The sequence below is a fragment of the Mirounga leonina genome, unplaced genomic scaffold (genome assembly GCF_011800145.1).
Source record: "Mirounga leonina isolate KUSES-001 unplaced genomic scaffold, KU_Mleo_1.0 Mir_173, whole genome shotgun sequence".
In the NCBI taxonomy this organism is placed as follows: Eukaryota; Metazoa; Chordata; class Mammalia; order Carnivora; family Phocidae; genus Mirounga; species Mirounga leonina.
The window spans coordinates 85996005-86017895 of record NW_023270447.1 but is presented as its reverse complement, the minus strand read 5'-3'; the positions used below and the strand labels follow the sequence as shown (position 1 = coordinate 86017895).

Below are 21891 nucleotides of genomic sequence, written 5' to 3'. Positions count from 1 at the left end.
ACTCCCTGACATGGTGGTTTGGAGGCTGTTTCCTTCTGGGCCCCAAGGCAGTGAGAGGCCGGTTAGTGAGCATTCTGGAGAAACATGGTCTACTGCTGGATGGATTCGGATACAGACCTTGCGAGCACTCTTCCACATGTTTTTCATGTAGGCGTAGGTCACTTGAGGGTGAACTGTTGGCAGAGGATGGTCAAGTTGCCGAGATGGATCAACTCCCAGGAGCAACACTAAGGTTTTATGAGCAAGGGCCTTAAAAACAAGAGAGGTCGCGTGGTAAACAGAATGGGACTGGGAGCGCCTTTCCCTCCTCAGCCTCCCACCCCACCCTATGGTGGGGGTTACTCACCAGCCTGCCACTCTTCCCACAGAGACTGGCATACTTGAGCCAGGTCCTCATGTCCTCATGAGGGCTGACCACGAGTGACCGCACCATCAAGATTTTCTGCCAGTCCTCCACAATACGCTGGCAGCCCTGGAACATTCAGGAGTGAGAATTAGGCATGTCCTCCGCTATAGCTTTAATCCCCAACAAGCAACAGCAAAACCTGCCTTGAATCAACAAAGACATTCATTTTTACAACCTCAACTTTCTCAAGTGAAGGGTACTGTGAAGAAACACACTTCTTAGGAACCTCTCAAAATCTGAGGATCAGGAGAGTATAGGCTCTGGTCCTTGAGTCCTGGCCCTGCAGCTTCCCATCTGTGGGACACCGCACACGTTACTTAACCACTAAAACGGGAGTAAAGATAGTACCAACTTCATAGGGCTATGATGAGGGCGACATGAATTAAACTACTGAAATTTCTTTTCTGGATTGTAAATGCATTTTTTTTTTTTTAAAGCCAGTCTTCTTTTTTCATAACGGATTGTATTTATTTATTTGAGAGAGAGGGAGAGAGAGAGAGAGTGAGAAAGAGAGAGGAGCACCAGTGGGGTGAGAGGCAGAGGGAGAGACAGACTCCTCGTTGAGCAGGGAGCCAGATATGGGGCTTGATCCTGGAACTCCGGGATCGTGACCTGAGCCGAAAGCAGACGCTTAACTGACTGAGCCACCCAGGCGCCCCAATAGTGCATTTTTAACTTTGATTTTTTTGCTTCAGCTTCTCTGGCTGAAGAAGACAATCACTGACAAATCCAACTTCAAATGTATCATACAGGGGAGCCTGGCTGATTCAGTCGGTAGGGCATGTGACTCTTGATCCAAGAATGTGAGTTCGAGCCCCCAGTTGGATGTAGAGATTACTTAAAAATAAAGTCTTGGGGCACCTGGGTGGCTCAGTCGTTAAGGTTCTGCCTTCAGCTCAGGTCATGATCCCCGGGTCCTGGGATCGAGCCCCGCATCGGGCTCCCTGCTCGGTGGGGAGCCTGCTTCTCCTTCTCCCTCTGTCTACCACTCTGCCTACTTGTGCTCTCTCTCTGTCAAATAAATAAATAAAATCTTTAAAAAATAAATAAATAAAAAAATAAAGTCTTTAAAAAAATATATCATTCAAAATTTGAAAGATGAATTAAGTATAAAAGAAGTTTATTTTTATTTATTTTTTTAAAAGATTTATTTATTTGACAGAGACAGACACAGTGAGAGAGGGAACACAAGCAGGGGGGGTGGGAGAGAATCAGGCTTCCTGCGGAGCAGGGAGCCCAATGGGGGGCTCGATCCCAGGACCCTGGGATCATGACCCGAGCCGAAGGCAGACGCTCAATGACTGAGCCACCCAGGTGCCCCTAAAAGAAGTTTAAATAAATTCTCAGATGCTGCTGCTTGTAAGCGGTGGCATCGTCAGTCCTGAAGTTATTAATGCCTAAACCTGCACGAAGACTTGCCTAGATTCTTTCTGCTTCATTTTCATTGGTCTCAGATCAAAAACTGCATGTAGAAGGAAAAGTGCCTCATTCACTCACACACATAAATTCCTTTTAATTAAAAAAGAGTGAATTCATTGTTATCAAAAGGGATAGGCTAATTTTATATCAAAAACTTCTGAGGGTAAGTGGCCCCTCCTCTTCCACCTTCGCTGTAAGAAGTCAGACTCAGAGACAAGCCACTAGGGGAGCAGGGCTGGTCACTCCATCAGCAAATCTGTCCATTTGAAAGACAAATGGAACCAAAGGAGTCATCCTCCATGGAGGTGAGTCTGAGAATCTAGCAACAATGGTCGCAGGCTTTTAAATATGACAGGATCCACTGTGAGCCTAAATAAGGAACCCAAGGCAAGTAAGGCTGACCCCTCAAACTGCCCCATGGGAGACTCTGGCAGGGGATTTCAACTTAAATGACTTGACCACAAAAGGGCAGCTCATTGAGTGCTTTGACAGCAAGCCATCCACAAGAGCCAAATTTCTACCACAAACTTAATGCTTTATTTTCAGGCCTTGGACCATATCTTTCCATCCCATTAAGTGTGACAACACTGATTTGGAAAGTTATGAAAATAGGAAAAAGTACATTGAGTGACTGTTTTGGAAACTTCTCACCATCTGCTAGTTTCTTCCAGAGGCTGAAATAATCTGGCCCCCTTTAAGCCAAAAAGCATCTTGTCTCAAGGTAGGAAAGTCACGAAGGCCTCAGATGCTGACAGTGTCTTGGACATGATAAAATCAAACACGGGTTTCCCCTCTCCAAGATGCATTTATTCCACCCCTGTCCGGATCTCTATTTGAATAAAGCCTCCCTTGTTAGAATGGCAGAACACTCATCAGATCTCTGATTTGGAAATTCTTCACCCCATTATGGGCACTTAAAAAAAATGGGGTGTGTACAAGTCAGGTGGGAAATGCTTGCTTTGTGGAATTCTCTTCTGGTGTCCAATAGACAATTTTCCATCAAAACATTCACTGGGCATTTCATAATTGCTAATAAAACATATGAAAGAACCGCATGTGCTCACTGCCACGCACAAACGACTGTATTCACACATGCTCCTTTGCCCGATGCTCTTCCCTTGCCAGTGGAATGTGCCCTGAGCTTCCCAGACAGGAATGCAGCCTGGAGTGAAAAGGTTTTGTCACAGCCTACCGAGGGGCCTGGAACCACAGACCCTGATTTGCCTGGAGACAGAATTTGGAAATAGGTGTGGATGGGCCAAGAGGAACAGTCTAAAACCAAGGAGGCTAATTATGATGCACGGGGGACAAGCGGCTTCTGGAGTGGTAAAGGCTTTCTCTCCTTTGAAAATGAACTTGCCCTACTACCGACTCAAGGAATGGGAGAACTGTCCTTTCCAAGAACACTTAAGACTGCTGACTTCCAGATCTGGAACTGACCGCGCCTCATGCTCAGATGATCAGAATGTACAATGAAAACACTGATGGAGGACTTGGAGAAGTTTCTCCATGAGGGAAACTTCAGTAGAAAGCAGTCTGAAGAGAGACCGTGCATGACTGTGACCGGAGGAACAGTAAACAGCAAGGGTTGGTCGGCTGAAACATTAGGCAGCCCCATTTAAAAAGCTGGATGCAGGCAGCCAGTAAGTGGACTTAGAGTAGTGGTTCTGTGTTGGCCACACACCGGAAGCATCTGGGGTGGCTGGAGAGATATTGATCCTGGGTCTATCCCCAGAAATTTTGTTTTATTTGGTCTGGGAAGTGGCCTGGGGATCCAGATTTTAAAAATCCCTGCAGGTCATCCTATCGGGCAGCTGAAGCTAAGAACCACTGATTCTGAGGTTAAGATTCTCAACAGGCTGTCTGTAAGTGTCACTTACTAAAGACATTTTCTTGTGTTCCTAGAGAAGGGTCAGAGGAGGCTGGAGAACTGGTCATTCGCTCACAGCTAAGGGCTGAGCCGCACAGCCTCTGAGTGCTTTGCCTTGAATGCCACCCCAGCTTCTGTGGGGAGGCAGGGAGCATGTGCTGGGCAAGAGCAGGGGAGGGAGAGTGGGGTCGGGGGGCTACTGGGGGCTTTCTAGCAGCCTCACCTGCAGTCTCTCCCACCAGATCTGGCGGATGATCTCCCGTCGCTCAGGGACAAGTTTGTACTGGATAACCTCCTCCAGCTCGGAGAGCATGTGGCAAGAGACCATGGCCTGATGGAAGCAAATCACATTCTCACTTAATACTGCATGAACAATCTGAAAGCCAGGATTCATTTCAATCTTTCCTTCTAGCGACAGGGTATCTGCTGAGAATACACAGGCACGTTCCCAGCAGCCTGGGAGTCCTCACTCGGCCACGCTGAAAAAAGAACTGAAGTGAGCCTCTGAAACGACCCTGTGCAGAATATTTCACACTCACCCCATATGCCCGACTGTAGCTCTCTCCTGCCATAGCGGTTAACTCAGCATCCAGCAGGTCTCTGGCTTTGTCGATGCACTAGAGGAGAGACAGGAGAACCACAGAACTGAGCTGTGGGCTTGGGGGCCAGGGGCGGTGCTGTTTTTTTTTCAGGCTTGTCAGCTAGCTGGAGTTTATTCATTTCACTTAAATTCTAGGGTGAAGAAAAAAGTTCACTGAAGAAGGGAAGAAACCTTTTACCAGATCTGTAAAGCTAAAGAAGAACGTTATCCGACTTCTCAGAAGAGAAAGAACGTATAGCAACTGCAAGCTTACCATCCTGAATCCCGGGGAACTAGGGAGGGAACATGCAGGCTTAGAGACGGAAGCACTGTGCTCTTGCGTCTCCAGAGGACAGCCTGTGGACCTGCTCTCTTTCATCTTCTCCTTGCTGGACACACTTGTGAGCCTAAACTGTGCACACTCTCAGTAGCCCCATGTGGTCGTCACTGGCTTCTAAGCCATCTTGTCCTCATGAGGGAGCGCCTCCACTCTGGCAGAGGAACGCCCAAACCTGCCCATGTCACGGGGGCTTCTGTGCCTCAGTTCTGGTCCTGTAAATCCCAGCTTGGAGGATGGCCGCGGGACTGTGGCTTGAGTCTTCCGTTTCATCAACCAAACACCCTGCACGTGGAGCTTTTCTTTCTCGAATGTTTGAGACTGAGGACGGTGTCCCCATCCCTTAGGTGCTCAGGTCACTTAACCCAGCACCCCATCCAAGACAGTCCAGTGCCTGTCAGGATGTGATTACTTCATTCTTTTATTCTGCAGGCCAGCATGGGATTTTTCAAATCTGATGCTAGCTTTCCCGGAAGGTCATCCCTGTGTGACACTCCTGCCAGAAGGGGCTCGTGACTGATCCCCGCTGCAGGGGGTACTGCTGCTGTCCCCATCCTCCTCGGGTGAGACAAGACGGTTTCTCTCTACTATGAGGAATGCTAGCAAAGTGATCAAAGCATGCAATGATGACCCGAGAAGTTCACTGCAGAGCAATGTAAATGGTAACTTCCCCAACACCTTGGTTCCTCTCAGAGCAGAAAGTGGCCCTGGCCGATGTGCTGGCAGTCTTCTTCTGAGTATTCTGCTCCAAAGCCTAGATTCCCGTCAGCTCACAGTGCCAAACACCAGAGCGGAAGTACATTAGTCCCTTTCTGCAGGCATTGCGTGCCTAGGAACTGACAGGGCACACATTACTATCTTTTCTTTGCTAGATGGTCTGAGTCCATGTAAGTTTTTACCTGTTGCGCCAAGGAGAAGAGGTCCTGATGCAGCGCCAGCACAGCTCTGTAAAATGCCCCATCGTGGGTGTCCCGAGGGATCATACAGGTGTACTCCTCCATGCTGTCCCACTGACCTACACACACACACACACACACACACACACACACACACACACAGAAAAGCATGGGGGGGGGGTCAGCTTACTGGGCTAGGGTAGCAGCTCAAATAGGCCTTGTCATTGTTACTTGCATTTAGCTTGGGGTTCAAACAAGACAAACTTATGCCTGATGTATCAAAACCCCACGGAGACTCTGTACACTCTATGGGGTTGAGTGAGCCAATTTAACAAACAAAGCCACATCTGTCTTCCAAACACAGGACTCCATTGCTGCCCCAGGGAGTTCTGTGATCGATGGGAGAAACAGAGTGAGTGCAAAGCCTACAAGTCAAGAGGCTTTAATGTAGCACCTCATTAACCCAGAGAACTCTCTCCAGTTTCCCTAGGTGAGATGGAATGGCTTTCTTCCCTACTAGCAAAGCAGCTCACAGTTCAATGGTACGTTGGAAATTACATTTTCCCCTAAACAATTGAAAGTGGTCATTACCCAGACACGGGGCAGGATTAGACAAATAGTTTGCCCGTCTCTGGCAGTACCTGTGCCTCAGGAGGGAGGAGATAAATATTAAAGAGGCTCTGTTGTAACAGAAAGATGGGCTAGGTCCTAGCATGGTAGTCTCTGTGTCAGGGCAGACGAGGGAAATGGCTGCATCTGAGAAGAGATATTCACTTCCCCTGATGGGGCGGGCATGTATCACATGCCAACATTTCCAAGGCCATCTGCAGAAAAGATAGCAGCCTCATTAGCTGCAAACTGCAGGGCAGCTGATTTTACAAGGCATTTTCCTGCCTTTCACTCCAGACCATCGGCTCATTCATTCTCTATGCCTCTGGGCAAAAGCAAATGGCAAACGATGACTCCTCAGGAAGCAATTTGTTTTTGAAAAATGTTCTGGATCCAGCCAAGAGCTCATGAATGGCAAGGATATAAGCTCTGTGACTCAAGAGGGATGGAATGGAGGTAGAAGGTTATGTAACCTTCTTCTGGACTCCATAGGTGAAGCTTTTCACTTGGGACAGCCTATGGATTCTTTCCCCTCTTACTGAGAACATCTCTGGAATAGACAGTAATCCTCTCCCAGCTGGGGCTTGGTGTCAGAAATCTACACGTGTCTGTGGGGACTAAAAGGAAATCTCTCCCTTAAAATACTCAGGGAGTCGGAGTAAGGGGGTGAGCGTTGGGCAGCAAGGAGAACAGAAAATACAAAACTGTCAAAATTTTTATAACTGTTGGAGAAGGTGAGGGCATATGGGGATTCATTACACTATTCTCTTCGCTTTTTTGTTTTAGTAAAGTTCTAGAATAACAGTTAAGAAATAAAAGGGGACAGAAAGTTGTCCTCTCTATTTCTGCTAGGGGTACAGACATGATGGGTGGAGCTCCAGCAGCCATACCGGATTATGAGGTAGACTCAAAGATGGAGGCCTCATGCAAAGCAGAAAATATGGAGAGAGGCTAATGACAGTGGAACCAGGACACCAAGTTGGAAATTTCTACTTCTAGATTTTATTTATATGAGAGAAAAATTTTGAACCAGTAACTTGTTTAACATAAACAATACCAAACAAACCTCACTAAATATCTTGATTTTGATGCTTGCTCACCAGTTTCCTTGGCTTCCCCAGGAAGGGCCATTTTTACCTGAGTCTAACAAGTTACTTGTGGTCATCAGGTAGAAGGGAGAAGTGGGACAAGTACCTGTGGATACAGATTTCTGGACACTTTTGTGGACCTGACGTCTCTACCCGGAGCCACAGTACCTTCCTTTTCGAATGCGAGCCCCCCGCCTCCCTCTCCCTACCTTGACCGGGGTGCCTGCGAGGGAAGCCTCACCTAAACCCCATGCAGCTGCGGCAGCCATGCGGGCCATCTTGGCTTGGGTCTCATCATTAACCAGGGTCCACTTTTCACAGCACTGCTGGTGGAGCTGCCCCCTGAAGGAGAAGAACCATACAGTTGGGTTAAGTGAAATCACCTCCATAACCTGCTCATCTTCCTCTCTAGTCCCTTTGCTTAAGCTGGGGCTACACAGAGACTGGATGACAGGGGCCTGCCTGGAACTGGGAACCTTTAAATAAAAAGCATTTTTGACTGGGTCCTAAGATACAGGAGAAGTGGTCGGTTATTTGTTGTTTCTATGGCCTGGTGGCTCACAATTTGTCTGCGAGTGACTTTATCAAAGACAGGGACTGTGCCTAACTCTATGTGATCTGAAATGTCCTGAACATCTGGCCCTCTTCATAAATATTAATAGCTTCTGTCCTATGCCAAGGAACTGCGGGCTCTGTCCCCCAAGCAGGCCTACAGAGAAAGCAACCTGAAGAGACACATCTGGACACATTCATTTTGGGCTCAAAGCTGCAGGGAGAACAGGCTCTTACAAGTGTGATACGAACGGCTGCAGTCTGGGACGAGACTCAAATGAAATCAGCCAGCACAGAAGAAAGAAGGCTCTACCGTGGTCACACCCCCAGAAATCCAGATGCTCACTCTTAGATTTTGCAAAACTACCATGAGTGTGGGTCAGGACTAGGAAAACTGAGATCTGAACGGTGCTCCCCAGACTTCAATACACAGACAGCGTGGACAGCCTCTCAAGAAAGATGTCCCGTTGACTGTTGATGCTGTTGCCTTCCCATGTTCCCCTTCTGAATGAAAGGAGATGAGACCTTGCTAGTGGGTGAACAGGAGCCTGTTTTCCTGTGAGCTTTGAGACTCAGCTAGGAGGCTCTAATCTTCCCTGCTTTCTGAAAGAGATGTTGCAGGAATTTTTTTTTTTTTTCTAAAGGATGTTTTAACTTGGTCTCGGCAGTGGAGTCAAGAGAAAAGGTCCAAGTTCCAAGTGGCCCAGCTCAGAAGCCGTGAGGGACGTGAGCTGCACCGCATGTGACAAAGATGCCGAAGTTGGGCGGTGCTGAAGGGCTCTAGGCGGAGCTCACCGAGAAGTGGGCTGGCGACCACATCTAGGACGACTGCTTGGGGGCCGTGATCCAGCATCGTGTCAAAGGCGGTCATTACCCTCACCGTCTCTCTGGCGCATGATCAAGAGAGCCAGGGACATAACATTCTAGTTCAATACACAGCTCAGATCAAAAAGAGGAAGAGGAAGTGGGCAGCCTTCATGCCCTATGCTCTTACTGAAGCTCAGTGACGGAAGCAGGATGAAGTGGGATGTTGGCTTCCTGCCATCCACACCCAGAAACCTTCCACTACTGGCCCTGGGAGGGCTGACCTAAGAACAGCGGTTCTCACACTGCCCGTGCATCACAATCCCCTGGAGGCTCCTTCAGATGGATTGCTGGGTGCCACCCCTTGAGTTTCTGACTCAGGAGGTCTGCAGTGGGTTTAAGAATGTACGTGTCTAACAAATTTCTTGGTGATGCTGCTACCGTGGCCCGGGGGCCACAGTATGAGAACCACTGGCTCAGCAGCCGATTTTTGCTGGGGTTCCTCCCGGACGTAGGGGAGAAAGCTACCTGATCACCGAATGGTCCTTCCAACCCTAGATTTCAAATGTGGATAGCTGGTGGCCACAGGCAACTCAGCATCCTCTAGTCTTCTGTGAGGACCATCCAGTTCTGGGCCATGGGTCTGGGGATTTGACTTTGCTTTTCATCTAGAGGCAGGGAGAGTTCAGTATGAAACGCCACAACCTGTGACCTCAAACGACAAAACAGGGAGCAGGAGAGGAGCAGCACTCTGGAAACGCGGTCCCCTGACAGGAGACAACGGGCACCGCCTTCAGGCCACGGCTATGGCGAGAGCTGCCAGGACACACAGAGGCGGGTTCCTTTCCCATAAGCACTCGTTTCCAGTAAGAACACAGAATATACTGAGTCCTAACTCTCAAAGGCAGGGGGAAAACCAAATCAAATAAATAAAAAAATATGAGACTATTTGTGGGGCAAACACTAGGCTCTGTTTTCTTTTTCTTTTTTTTTTTTTTTTAAGATTTTATTTATTTATTTGACAGAGATAGAGAGAGGGAGAGCACAAGCAGGGGGAGCGGCAGGCAGAGGGAGAGGGAGAAGCAGGTTCCCCGCTGAGGAAGGAGCCCGACATGGGGCTCGATCCCAGGACTCCGGGATCATGACCTGAGCCAAAGGAGCCACTTAACCGACTGAGCCACCCAGGCGCCCCAAGGCTCTGTTATCTGAGACCTCTCACAGCACACCAGGGAACACTGGGTAGAAGGCCCGCCCTCCAAGACTCTGACTTTCCCACCTAGTACAGCAGCAAGAAGCTCAGAGAACATTCTTTCCTGTGGAACACTTAAGTGGTTGGCTGCCTGTGTTCTTGCTCCTGAGCAGTCTGTTCTCCAGGACCCAGAGGCCGTGTTACGGAGCAGTGTGGGGAGGGGGCTGACTTACATTCACCATGGCAGCAGGTGTGGCTGTGTGTGCCATGGGGCGGGGGGGCGGGGGGGGCGGATAGCTCTTGTAGTTAGCTTCTTGGGGAACGGGGTACATTCTCAGCTCACTGGTAACCCCTGATCACTGCGGATGCCACCTCTGCTGAAAACCGGCCTCAGTCAGGCATGTTCCGGATATATACTTAAAGTGAAAGCCATTTAAAAAAATTGCACACTCAAGAGAACTGACCGAACAAACCATATAAGAATCCTGCAGACGATCAGGAAAAGAATTCTGTTTCTTTCATCTCTTTTTTAAAATCTCTTTCAGTCTGCTGCATTTCTAAAGCCCCTGGTCAGCATCACCAGCCACTTACACTTTGTAGGTAATTATGAAACTGGAATTAATCCAAGAGAGCAGAGGTAGAGGGGGCCGAGTCCTGCCATGGCAGGAGACCCAGATCACTTGCTCTTGGGACCCCTCGGACAGGCTGTGTCAACTTCACAGAGTCAACTCCCCTGAGTGTCACAGGGGATTAGACAGTCACATCAAAAGTCTCTTCAGTACACCCAAGCTATCCCTATGTAACCCGTGGAAGGAAGTGCTTGTCTCTAATTCTTGAAGTGAGGGAGGGCCTGGGAGAGGCCTCAAGGAGGAAGCAACGGTACAGGTGGACTCTGAAAGGTGGGGAGAGTGTCCAAAAGTGGAAAAAGGAGCAGAGGAGGAGGCGGGCACTTCCGGAAAGCGAATGAACAGACGCAGACAAATTCTGTGGGGTTTGGACAAGATTGAAGTTTGGCCCGAGTTCGGATTGTGAGGTAAAGTTCACTGAGAAATGGGCTGGAGTCACAATAAGGCTTGGATGTAGGCTGTAACACTTACATGTAAACCCAAGGGCAACAAGGGAGACACTAAAACATTTTAGGAATTGGTTAGAGTTGAATTTTAAGAATGTTTACACCTTGTTTTTTTTTTTTATCTTTCTCTTAATAACATGGTTGCATGATAACCGATCTGAAAATGGAAAAAAATTGTTTTTGAAATAATGTGGCTAATTCTCGACCCACTACTCTTTTGCTTTAGATTAGTGCTGTCCAAGAGAAGTTTTGAGAGTGATGAAAATGTTCTGTATCTGGACTATCCAAAGTGGTAGCTGCTAGCCACATGTGGCTACTGAGTCCTTGAAATGTGGCTAGTGTGACTTGAATTATTAGTTTTACTTAATTCTAAATAGCTACACTTGGCTAGTGGCTACAGTACAGTTTTAGATACCTGTTGGACGTCAAAAAACAAAAACAAAACTCAAAAACCTTAATTGTACAAACTAATGAGGTAGATTTGATAGGATATCCTTCTCCATGGAGGTGAAGGAGTATGGAATGCTAATTACAGAAATAAACAATGGCACTTGACTCTCCCTAATAATGGTTAAGCCAGACAAGCCAATTTCAAGTAATTTTACACTATTATTTGTATATATGTGATCCAATGCCTAAAGCTAAAATCGTTGACATTAAATTTTCATGCAGTACAATTACATCTTCTATCTTAGGAATACAGTAACGACTTTATATTAAGAAATAAAAATAGCAATCATTTACCAAAGAATATCTATAATTAGGTACAGAAAAAATGTGTAGTGGGAGAACGTTCTTTTTAGAAGACTTCCTTTGATTTTTTTCCCCCCAATAATAACTGTCCAAGGTATAGAATTTCAAAACAAATCTAAAGTTGCCTATTTAGGTAGCCTGAGGTTGGCTAATCCAATGGAACATTATGCGGCCCTTCAGAAAGGGAGGCAGCACCTGTAGGCAGTGATGTGAAGGGTGGCCTGCACATGCTCAGTGAGAAAATACGGTGCAAACGGTGTACAGAGTTCACCATCATAATGTATACGGGTGCACAGACCATCGCGCGAAGTCTACACGGAGACCCGGTCTCAGTGGCTGGGGGGTTGGGGGACAAGGAGAAGACTTGGTTTGCATAGTTCTGACACCGTTTTGTACTAGTGAATTTTGTGCCATGTGCACATTACCTTTTCTAAAAAATAATGCTTTAAAAATAAAAAAATGAATACAAGAATGTAGATTAAGGGGCGCCTGGGTGGCTCAGTCGTTAAGTGTCTGCCTTCGGCTCAGGTCATGACCCCAGGGTCCTAGGATCAAGCCCCGCATCAGGCTCCCTGCTCGGCGGGGAGCCTGCTTCTCCCTCTCCCACTCCCCCTGCTTGTGTTCCTTCTCTCACTGGGTCTCTCTCTGCCAAATAAATAAATAAAATCTTTAAAAATAGGCCCCGAACGCAGATCCAAATGGGAGGGCGCAGGCCTGTGGAATTCTCCCTCCCCCAGATGGCTCCTCGGAGGCCTGCTTTCAGGGGAACCTTAGACTTTAGGTTGATGGTTCCAGCCTTGCTTTATTCTGAAAACTAAAACTGTAATTCCTTCCGCTCTCACTTCCACCTCTAATAAGCCTCTAAATCCTGTCAACACCACCTCCTAAACAGCTTGGGATCCAGCCCCTTCTCTCCACCCCTTCCCTCTCCACCACCCTCTCCCCTTGGGCGGCCTCTCATGTGGTCATGCCGTCCCTTCTCTGGTCTCCCTTCAATCCACTCTCTGACTTTGCTCCCAAAAGGGTTTTGTGTATAATGCAAACCTGCCAACCACGGCCCTCCAAGTCCTTGGGTGGCCTGTCAGTAGCCCCAACTCCTCACTTGGGAGTATAAGCCCCACACCATCTGGGCCCTAGCTACCTCTCCTGCCTCACCTTCTACCTTTCCACATCACACCTGACCCTCCAAGCCACACTGAGCCTTCCAAACGCTGAACAACTGTGCTCACTCCTTCTCACTGCACCCATTTCAAGTTAGGTATCACTTTCTCCTGGAAATCTTCTAAACCTGGATTAGGGCCCCTTCGTATTTTCCACAGCCCCCTCTGCTTCCTCTTTTTAACTGTATTCACTCTGTATCACAGCAGCCCAGCTGTCTGGCCTATAAGCTCTGGGAAGGCAGAGGTGGTGTCCGTCTTGTTCCCTGCTGTGTCCTTGGGGCCTGGTGCAGGTACTGGCCATGAATAAGTGCTCAGTAATTACTGTCTGAATGGATAAACAGCGGGACCTTTGGTCTCATGTCTCAGAGAAAGTCTGGATAATCTACTCACGGGCAGGCGGTATGGCATGTTAACTATTTGAAACTGTAAAATATTTCACCACGGTACTATGGCACTTCGTTTCAACTATTTTAAAAACTGCACTAGATGCTGGCAAACACAATAGGGGCCACTTTTCCTTCAATGCCCCCCCAAAACTCCCCAGACCAAGACCTCGGCAAGTGTTCTCAGCTAAGCATTACCGTTGCTTCTACCTGGGGGACCCCATCCCCATCTCCTTCAGCTGTCCCCCAGCCTTAGTCCTTCCTCCAGGGAGAATGGCAAGGCCATCCCGCTCCCTCTGGTGGCCTTTCAAAGTTGTCTGCTCAGACCATTGTCACTGTACTGTCTAGCCTGAATAACTATCTGCAATGTGCTTGTCTCATGAGCCTCACGATGGAGGAAGGCCTTTTTTTCTTGTCTTTTTAATCTCTGGAGCCTTGTAGAGTGCTGGGTATGTCGTAGGCATTCTGTAAAGATGAAGCATCTGGAGAGGGGAGTGATTTGTTCTTCTTTTCCAAAATCATTAGCAAGAGCTAATAAAGAAAAGAGAACACTGAGGCTACAGAGTAAGAACCTGAGGTCCTCCTAGTTGTTGGTCAAGAGGCAGACAGAAGGAGCAGGTGTTGATCCCAGGGGCTCACCTGAGCCTGTCCTGTCCCAGAGCATTACAAAGTCTAAGTTTGAAAAAAAAAAAAACACCCCAAAACCCCAAAGTGGTAGATGATTATCAGGAAAATACCAGGTGAAACAAAAATGAGTGTCTTAGGTAAGAACTCTGCATGGGGGAATCCCTTCAAACCCCCTAAAACTCCAGCAAGGACGTCTCTGGCAGCCACTCGGCTGCCGGGCCGCCGCGGCTCACCATTCCCCCAGGGCCTCGAGGCAGCGCATGCGGCCCAGCATCAGCTCCGGGTCATCCTTGTTGGTGTCCATCTTCTTATCGTAGGCCACGAGTGCATCCTCCCACTCGTGCAGTTTCTCATACCAGGTAGCCTGGATCTCCTGCCAAGTGGAAAAGAAGGAGGACTGCTGTGGGCTGTGGGCATGGAGAACATGGGGGTGCATTTTGTAATCCACACACTGCCTTTCCTAAGGCGCTAGATGCTTCACCTATCCCTGTACAGCTTGGCTTTGGTTGAAAAGAACTTCAGAATATCTGGAGGTATGTTTGGTGGTGGTGCGAATGCCGGGGGACTTGGCATGTGGACAGAAAGATCCTGGAATGATAATCGGAGAGCAGATGGGAGGCCGTGTCCCCACAGTTCCAGCATGTGGGGATGCAACGACAGGGGAAATTGTTTGGGACAGCAGGAAGCCCCGACCAGAACTCCTGCAAGGAGCCAAGGCCTTGATCTGCTGGCTGTGGACGGTGGGCCACAGGAGAGGGATGGCAGCTGCTTTCCTGATGGGGCCGGAAAGACCAGGCATATATGTATAGTTGCTGGAGGAAAATAACTCGCTTTTGAAAAGCTCTTGATTCTCTGCGTTTTTAAACTTTCAGGAAATAATGATTTAAGATACAATATAACACTACCACTTAAAATTCTTGGGAAAACCTTTCCTCCTTCCATCCAATGTTCCCTCCTGCTCAGCACTTGGCAGCTTTACCAGTGTCAGGGGCCAAAGGCTGGTTTCCATTCCGCGGGCAGATGGTGTGCCACGCTGAAATGGAGTGCTGGCCATGTGAGGAAGAGCGGCTGCAGTCTCAAAGCTGCAGGCTCCGGCTCTCTAAGTGGTCAGGGGACGGACCGTTTTATGCCTCTGCCTGCCCCCCACCGACCCCCCACCTCCGTCTGTCTTCTGGGCTTCTCCATCACCAGCTTAGTAAGTGGCTATTTCTCTACCAGGCCAGGGTAGTGGCTCTCCAGGGATTTCTCTAACAGCAAGATGATTCCGCAGTGGAATCTGCATGATATAATGCAGGGCCCACGTGAGTTTTCCCCATTACCCTCCGCTCCTTTCTAAATAAAACTGATATTTGAGTAGTATACACGCTGACAGCTACTCCGCTAAGCTCTCCGAAAGGACCTTTTCTTCCTGAACCTCTGTGAGGAGGTCACTTCTGTTTTCGGTTGTGAACTCGTGCCGAAGTCCCCTCGTCTGTTTTTGGCATAGCCAATCCCCTCTGCCACCCGGTGGCTCCCTCCCCAGTGTCAGCGAATGGTAGGGTTCACCAACACAGACGTATCTGGCTCTGTGGAAGGCCAAACTACCTACACCTCACCTTCCAAGCCTGTTGGGAAGAATATTAAAGAGAAAAGGTAGAAGAGTCACTGTGAAGACGGTGTCCCATGAAAAATGCTTCAATTGGAAAGGAACACCAGTCTTTTGCCATTTTGGGTTTCTACCCTGGGTGGGCAAGAGAAAGGGGCTTGTGATTGGCGGATGGCACAAACTCGGCACGAACGAGCAGAAAGCAGAGGGAGCGGCATATGGAGCAGGTCAGGTGGGGGGCAGGATATTCTGAATTGCAATCGATTGCAGAAACTATAAGGTTTAAGCAATGAATCACACAAGATTCTAATGAGATTGCTATTACATAAATTGTGCTGAGAAAGCACAGGCTCTGCCAAGAAAAGGCAAACTGTTGTCAAGCTTAATAAGGGGCAGCTACCTAAACCTAACAGAAAATCCACCCTGGGTTTGGCAATAATCCTGGAGCAGAGGGCCACCTTTAGAACCTGGAGACGGAGGAACTTTCACGGAAGGTTGGCCCTCTGAGCCGCTGGGTAGAAGCTATCGGCTGGCAGATCACCTGAATGCCAGATGGTTGCGAGTCCTTGCTTCTCTGGGCACTTCCTGCGGCCCACGCTCTAGGGACATCGAAGGAGGGGGCGTCTTTGTCTGGGAGGCTACGCTAAGTGCCCCCTCGGCCGACTTTCTTCCCTCTACAAATGAGGATGGTGGCAAAGGTGGCTGAGATGTAGTCCCTTCTGCTCTGTCATCGGGAGAGTTGCCGTCTAGGTCTCATTACAGATCTGTCCCCGAGACGGCAAAATACTCCCTGAAAAGTTTTAGTCCAATTTCCTAGCCCCTGTGTGAGGCAAAAACCTGTGAAGCAGCCCAGAATTTCTTCACTCTAACACACTGGGCTCTGGATTCTGGCAAATCCGAGTAAGTGGCCTACATGACTAATGAAAGGTTCCTCATCAAATACATGGGCCCAGAACATCTTGACCTTCCAGGAAGTCAATGCCGAGTTGTTTAAGTCAATGCACCCTCTCAGGACCACAGAGGGTAATGGAAACATTTTAATACTGATAAGGCAAAGATGGCAGGAGAGAAGAAGCTATGTGAGCAATAATGAAATGGAACAATTCCAATAGCATGTATAAATCATAGAATGCTGTTTTCTGGAGAATTGGCCATGGTTTCTTCTGAGGTATGTACTGAGCATTACCTGTGGGCCAGTGGCGATGCTAGCTGCCACAGACAACACGGAATAACTCAGGTCGGGGTTATACAGATGATGCCAGACTGCCTGGGTTCAAGTCCTGGGGCGTCCACTGATTCACTGAATGCTCAGGCAAGGCTGTTACTCTGTTGGGACCACATGCCCCTTTCCCATAGAATGGGATAGCAATGAGACCTTTATTCAAGGGGCCGTCGTGAGGACTGAATGAGATGGAGTACAGAAAGTACGCAGCAAAGGGCCAGGCACACGCCAAGAGTTTGATATATACCAGCTACTCCTTTTAATCAGATTCTGTCCTCACGATCTAGATTTGGTTAGAATATAGTTCATAGGGCCATGGTCTCCTTCAGTACAGGAGAGTCAGCATCGAACGTCACCGATTGAGGAAAAAACAGAAAAGGAGAGTGACTTTCTCAGGGTTGTGGCCGAGTGCCTCCCTAGCCACGTCTCTACCTCTTGCTTTTCTAAAAGGAACGAGGCACTTACCAGCTCTCCGAAGTGTTTCATGGCATATTCTAACACCCCGGCAGCTGCCTCTGGTTGCTGTAGCTTATTATTAATGCTGGGAAAACAAAAGGAAGAGGTGGTTACACTCAACATGTCGGAGGGTGGGAGGCGCGGGGGTCTTTGCAGGCGGATGGCTCACCGGCACGTTGGGGACAACATTTTGCAGATGGAAAGATAGCACTGATTGTGCATGACCACCCAGCAAGCTCAGCCCGAATGACTTCATCTGAGGGATGATTTCATCTTGATCCCACACTCCCGGTTTTGAGGGGGCAGCGTCTGGTAGACAGGAAGCGTCTCTGACTCTGGGGCCCTTTCTCCAACCAGCACGGACTGGTTTCCTCTCAGATACTGTCAGTCAGGCAGCATGTGTCTGTTTTCTAAAAACTACAATCCGGGGCCCCTGGGTGGCTCAGTTGGAAGCGACTGCCTTCGGCTCAGGTCACGGTCCCAGGGTCCTGGGATCAAGCGCCGCATCGGGCTCCCTGCTCAGCGGGAAGTGGGCTTCTCCCTCTCCCACTCCCCCTGCTTGTGTTCCCTCTCTTGCTGTGTCTCTCTCTGTCAAATAAATAAATAAAATCTAAAAAAAAAAAAAAAAAAAAGAATCTACCAATAAATAAATACATAAATAAATAAACCCCACAATCCCTGGGTCCCAAATTGGCCCAGCTGTAGAACACAACCAGACGAGGTCCCTCTGCACTTCTAACTCTCACTTCCTCTCATCAGTTGCCTTCAGAAATAAGACACAGAAGTGGCGCTGAGGCTGGGTCACCCCCGCTCCTGACAGAGCACCCCAGGGACTGTGGCTGTGCAACCATCTCGACTGCTCCCCTGACAGAGCCCATTTCCTTCAAAGCTGGACGCTTCCTTAGACCCTCTTCAAGGACCACCCCCACCCTCTGCAGAGGGCAGCAAAGGGACCCCACCCAGGACCACGTGCCTGGCATCTAGCGCAATGATGTTTTTCACTGACAAGGCCCTACTCTGCTGTCATCGGGCAGCACGTGGCACCGGGACCGACTGGGGGAATAACGTATCGGGACAATTGGGCAGTAGCAGCGACGGTCTGTGCCTGGAGCTGGTTAACCAGAGAGGCTGTGGAGAGGTCCTGGACACTGGACAAAGCAGGGCTGAGACCCTTGTTCCAACAGGAACGTACATACGAAGGGAAATGGCAACGAAGCCTACGATTATGTTCAGGAAGGAAACGAGGGATGAAGCAGGCCTGAGAAAGTCACGGGCCAACAGTGATGTTATCTGTTCACAGGTGGGGAGCAAACTGACAGTCCAGCTTGGGAGTCTAGACTGTTCTAATGAGCAAGGGATCCAGTTTACTGCCCTAAGTACAAACTGTCTATTTGACTAGAATTAATTTTTAAGTGGTTTTGGGAAATTCCAGGATTTGGGTTTAATGTGGTAATATGGCAAGAGATTGCTGGGATAAATACTATTTTTTAAAATTCAAATTCCACCACATTTATTCCAATAAAACCATGAAGGAACTGCCCATAATCTGTCAAACCAGAGAAGTTAACATTTGTGAAAGTAATAATCTAATGCCTCATGTTTACAAAGCACATTTCAAATAATCTTTCCAACCTATCACTCCTTTGACCTCAGGCATGCCCGAGAGAGTGGGCAGGAAAGGTATTACCAGTATTGTTTCACTCCTGGGGAGACTCAGGCCCGAAGGGGCTGCAAATTTCCCCAAAGCCCACCATGAATGGGGACAGTTCCCGTATGATCTGAAGCAGTCTTGTGACTCTCCTTTGGTGCGTACGAGGTGAAGCAGCTTTGGATGTAGGGCCAAAAAGCTTGGGCTTGTGCTCTTGGAGGCCCAGCTCTGCTACCTATAAGCTGTGCGACCATAAACAACACATGTAAATATATATAATTATACAGTCCATGTATTCTTTTTGGTTCCAGTGTGGATTACTGGGATGGCCGTGGTAGAAATATTAACTGCTCTGGTGAGGAAGAAGACAATGTGTTCCTTGCCTAAAGCAAAAGAAGTTAACTCTAAGAATCAGACATAAAAATACACGAGTTCCAATAAATGTCTTCCAATCTTGTGTTCTGGAGCATATGCTATTTTCTTTTTTTTTTTTTTTTAAAGATTTTATTTATTTGCGAGAGAGAGAATGAGAGACAGAGAGCATGAGAGGGAGAAGGGTCAGAGGGAGAAGCAGACTCCCTGCCGAGCAGGGAGCCCGATGTGGGACTCGATCCTGGGACTCCAGGATCACGACCTGAGCCGAAGGCAGTCGCTTAACCAACTGAGCCACCCAAGCGCCCGCATATGCTATTTTCAAGAATAAATTATAAACACCGCCAAAGCTTGCCTCACTCGGGACAAAGCAACACAAAACCGGAGACAAGCAAAAGGCTCTCCCCACTCCACTCTCCCACTCATTATGCATAAAAAGGAGAGCTTTACAACAAACTGACCAAAATCAAGAAGTAGTGGTTAGGAACCTCAGAGGAAAAATATGAATTTTACCTTCATATTGCTATAGCTTTGATATCCCTCTTCTAAGGACAGACCAACTTAAGTGTGCAAATTAAAAACACACAAAGAAACAACCCAAACTCATCAGATGGCCCCCACTCCTTTACGGGAAAGTCCAAGTAAGTCACCTGCCTGATGCCTCCCACCTAAATGTGGGCGGAGGCAGGGGAGGGTGCAGAGCCCAGTGAGAAGGAAAGAGAGGGGGTGGGTTCCTTGGGGGAACCAGCGACCAGGCCTTTAGCAACTGCCAGGAAACCTGGAGGTGTGCCATGAGACTCCTGATAAGCTCTGTCCAAGAGTACGGACAATCACTGCAACATTACAACTTCGACTAAATGGACTAAAACATAACCATGCAAAAGGGGTGGGATCAGTCGGAGAAAGGGTCCCTTTCAAATGTGAAATCCCTGGCCTCTGAATCGAGGACCTGAAGGAAAGGAGACGGTACGCACCTACGGTCGACTGTTCAGAGTAGGGATTTTAAGTTACCCAGCTGCTATCCCCGTTTATTCTTTCTTCCTCCCTGCTCCCCCTTTATTTTCCTATAGGATTTTCTCCCCAAGCTCCATTTCTCTCTTCTTGCCTTCCATGGAGTCCCCCACGTGTGCTCTAAGGCTGCTGGAGGGCGCAGCTGCTCAGGCAGAAGTTCTAGAGGTAGGTCAACAAAACTCCTGGTTGTTTGGGACCTTTGCTTTTTCTCCTTTTCCATGACTTCTGGCATTCCACTGTGGGAGGCAATGTATTATAATAACAACAGAAAGATACCTAAATTTATTGAGAGCTTACTGCATGTACCAGGCACTGGGCTTACTGCTTATATGTATTATCTCAACTCAATGAAGTAGACTCTAATATTAATATTCCCATTTTACACATGAACCAACTGTGGTCCAGGTCACAGGCTACTGTACCATTAAAAAGGATCTTAAGTAATAACTAAGGGTGTGCTGTAAGCTCTGCAATGTAAGCTCTGCCTTAGCCTTCTACCCTTGCATCAGTAGGCACGCGTGAACAGCTATGCAGTGAAGGAAAGCAAGGACTGGACGGCGTGTATCAATTAGCTAACTCTCTCCATACAATTTGCCATGCAGGAGAAAGCAGCCCTGCCAGGCTTTCATTTTAACTTCCTCAGGGATGCCGTGGCTGACGCTCCCCTCTGACCCCTGAGCTCCCATCCCCTACTTCTCCTTCCCTTTCAGAAGCTGCTGCTGTGCCTTGAGCCTCCCAACCAAATGGCCAGCCAGGTGGCCGCAGCAGGCTTTTCCAAGGCAGCCTGTTTGAGGCTGCCAGGCTCACAGAGCCCAGACTGCAAAGTGTGGGATAAGTAAGTGTATGTTGGAAACTCAGTAGTTAAGTGCCCAGTCTCCTGCCTACTTGGGTGACACGCGGCTGTCCTCTGAAATAGTCCCCTTTTAAAAACTCCGATGTGGTTTTATGAGACTGAAGGGAAAGACTGGCTCGTGGGAGGAAATCACCTTCACTCAAAGCCCCGTTAATGATGAGCTCTTGTTTTACGGGGCAGCTGGGAGTTTTCTATAGTCCATTCTCTAAACGCTCCCTTGCGTGCCCCTCAGTCTCTCCCTGTTACTGCTGCAGGCGTAAACAGGGCAAACCGTGCCAAGTCCCGGCTCGACGACACAAACCAGACCCCACTGACATCAGTCCAGGTAAAAAGATCTCACAACAAACAAGCTGAGGGAGTTGGAGGTTAGGCGGCAACGTGCCAGAGCACAGCGTGCTGGAATGACATGTTGACGGATTTCCCATCTCCTCTGGACGAGTGCTGAGGCCCCAGGAAAAGAGAGCTTTGTGAGCTGGTGGATGCTGAATCCCACGGCTGTCTTCACGTGGCAGTGGGTCTGTCTGCATTCTGCTCCGTCTCCAGCAGGAACAGCAGTTGAGAACTGACATGAATCTTCAGAGCAACCAGAAATGGCCTCTCCGTGTGATAAATCCCAGCGCCCACCACTGAACCTGGTGCTAGAGGGACCGTGAAGAGACACGAGCCAACACAGTGAGGGAGGACAGCAAGAGGGGAAGAGGCGATTACAGCACTTTCGCTCATTCCCCACCTCCCCTTCACCACCCCAAGATTTAATTTTTATTACGGGAAGCTGAGTTGAGAACCAGAAACTGGGAAAACTCCTAGCAACTGAGGGAAACGCCTTCTAGAGCCGGGCCGAATTAACGAGTAAGGACAAGGAACTGCCTCAATGCCTTCCCTAGCACACGGATTACATCGGAATCTTCCCCCCCCCACCCCCCACCCGAAAATTCCTCTTCAGAAGCAGGGAAAGTGCTAGGGTGAGTAAGCGACTCAGATGCGAAGGAGCGTCTCTCG

At 48.6% G+C, this 21891-nt stretch overlaps 1 protein-coding gene across 6 annotated transcripts in view; it reads right to left on the bottom strand.

The window, feature by feature from the left end:
- The window catches only part of MTOR (mechanistic target of rapamycin kinase), a 124292-nt gene that overhangs the window by 26346 nt on the left and 76055 nt on the right, over window positions 1-21891 (bottom strand). For 5 of the 6 annotated variants that reach the window (XR_004681791.1, XM_035019805.1, XM_035019803.1 and 2 more), the window contains 8 exons: window positions 17018-17093; window positions 13979-14118; window positions 7447-7547; window positions 5512-5627; window positions 4235-4312; window positions 3919-4026; window positions 347-472; window positions 118-249 (listed from right to left, as the gene is read on the bottom strand). Coding sequence is in view for 5 of the 6 variants with exons in the window: in XM_035019805.1 (XP_034875696.1) it covers window positions 118-249; window positions 347-472; window positions 3919-4026; window positions 4235-4312; window positions 5512-5627; window positions 7447-7547; window positions 13979-14118; window positions 17018-17093 (877 nt within the window). In the remaining variant the exon portion in view is untranslated. The remainder of the gene's footprint in view (window positions 1-117; window positions 250-346; window positions 473-3918; window positions 4027-4234; window positions 4313-5511; window positions 5628-7446; window positions 7548-13978; window positions 14119-17017; window positions 17094-21891) is intronic. The other variant, XM_035019806.1, reaches the window with a different exon arrangement.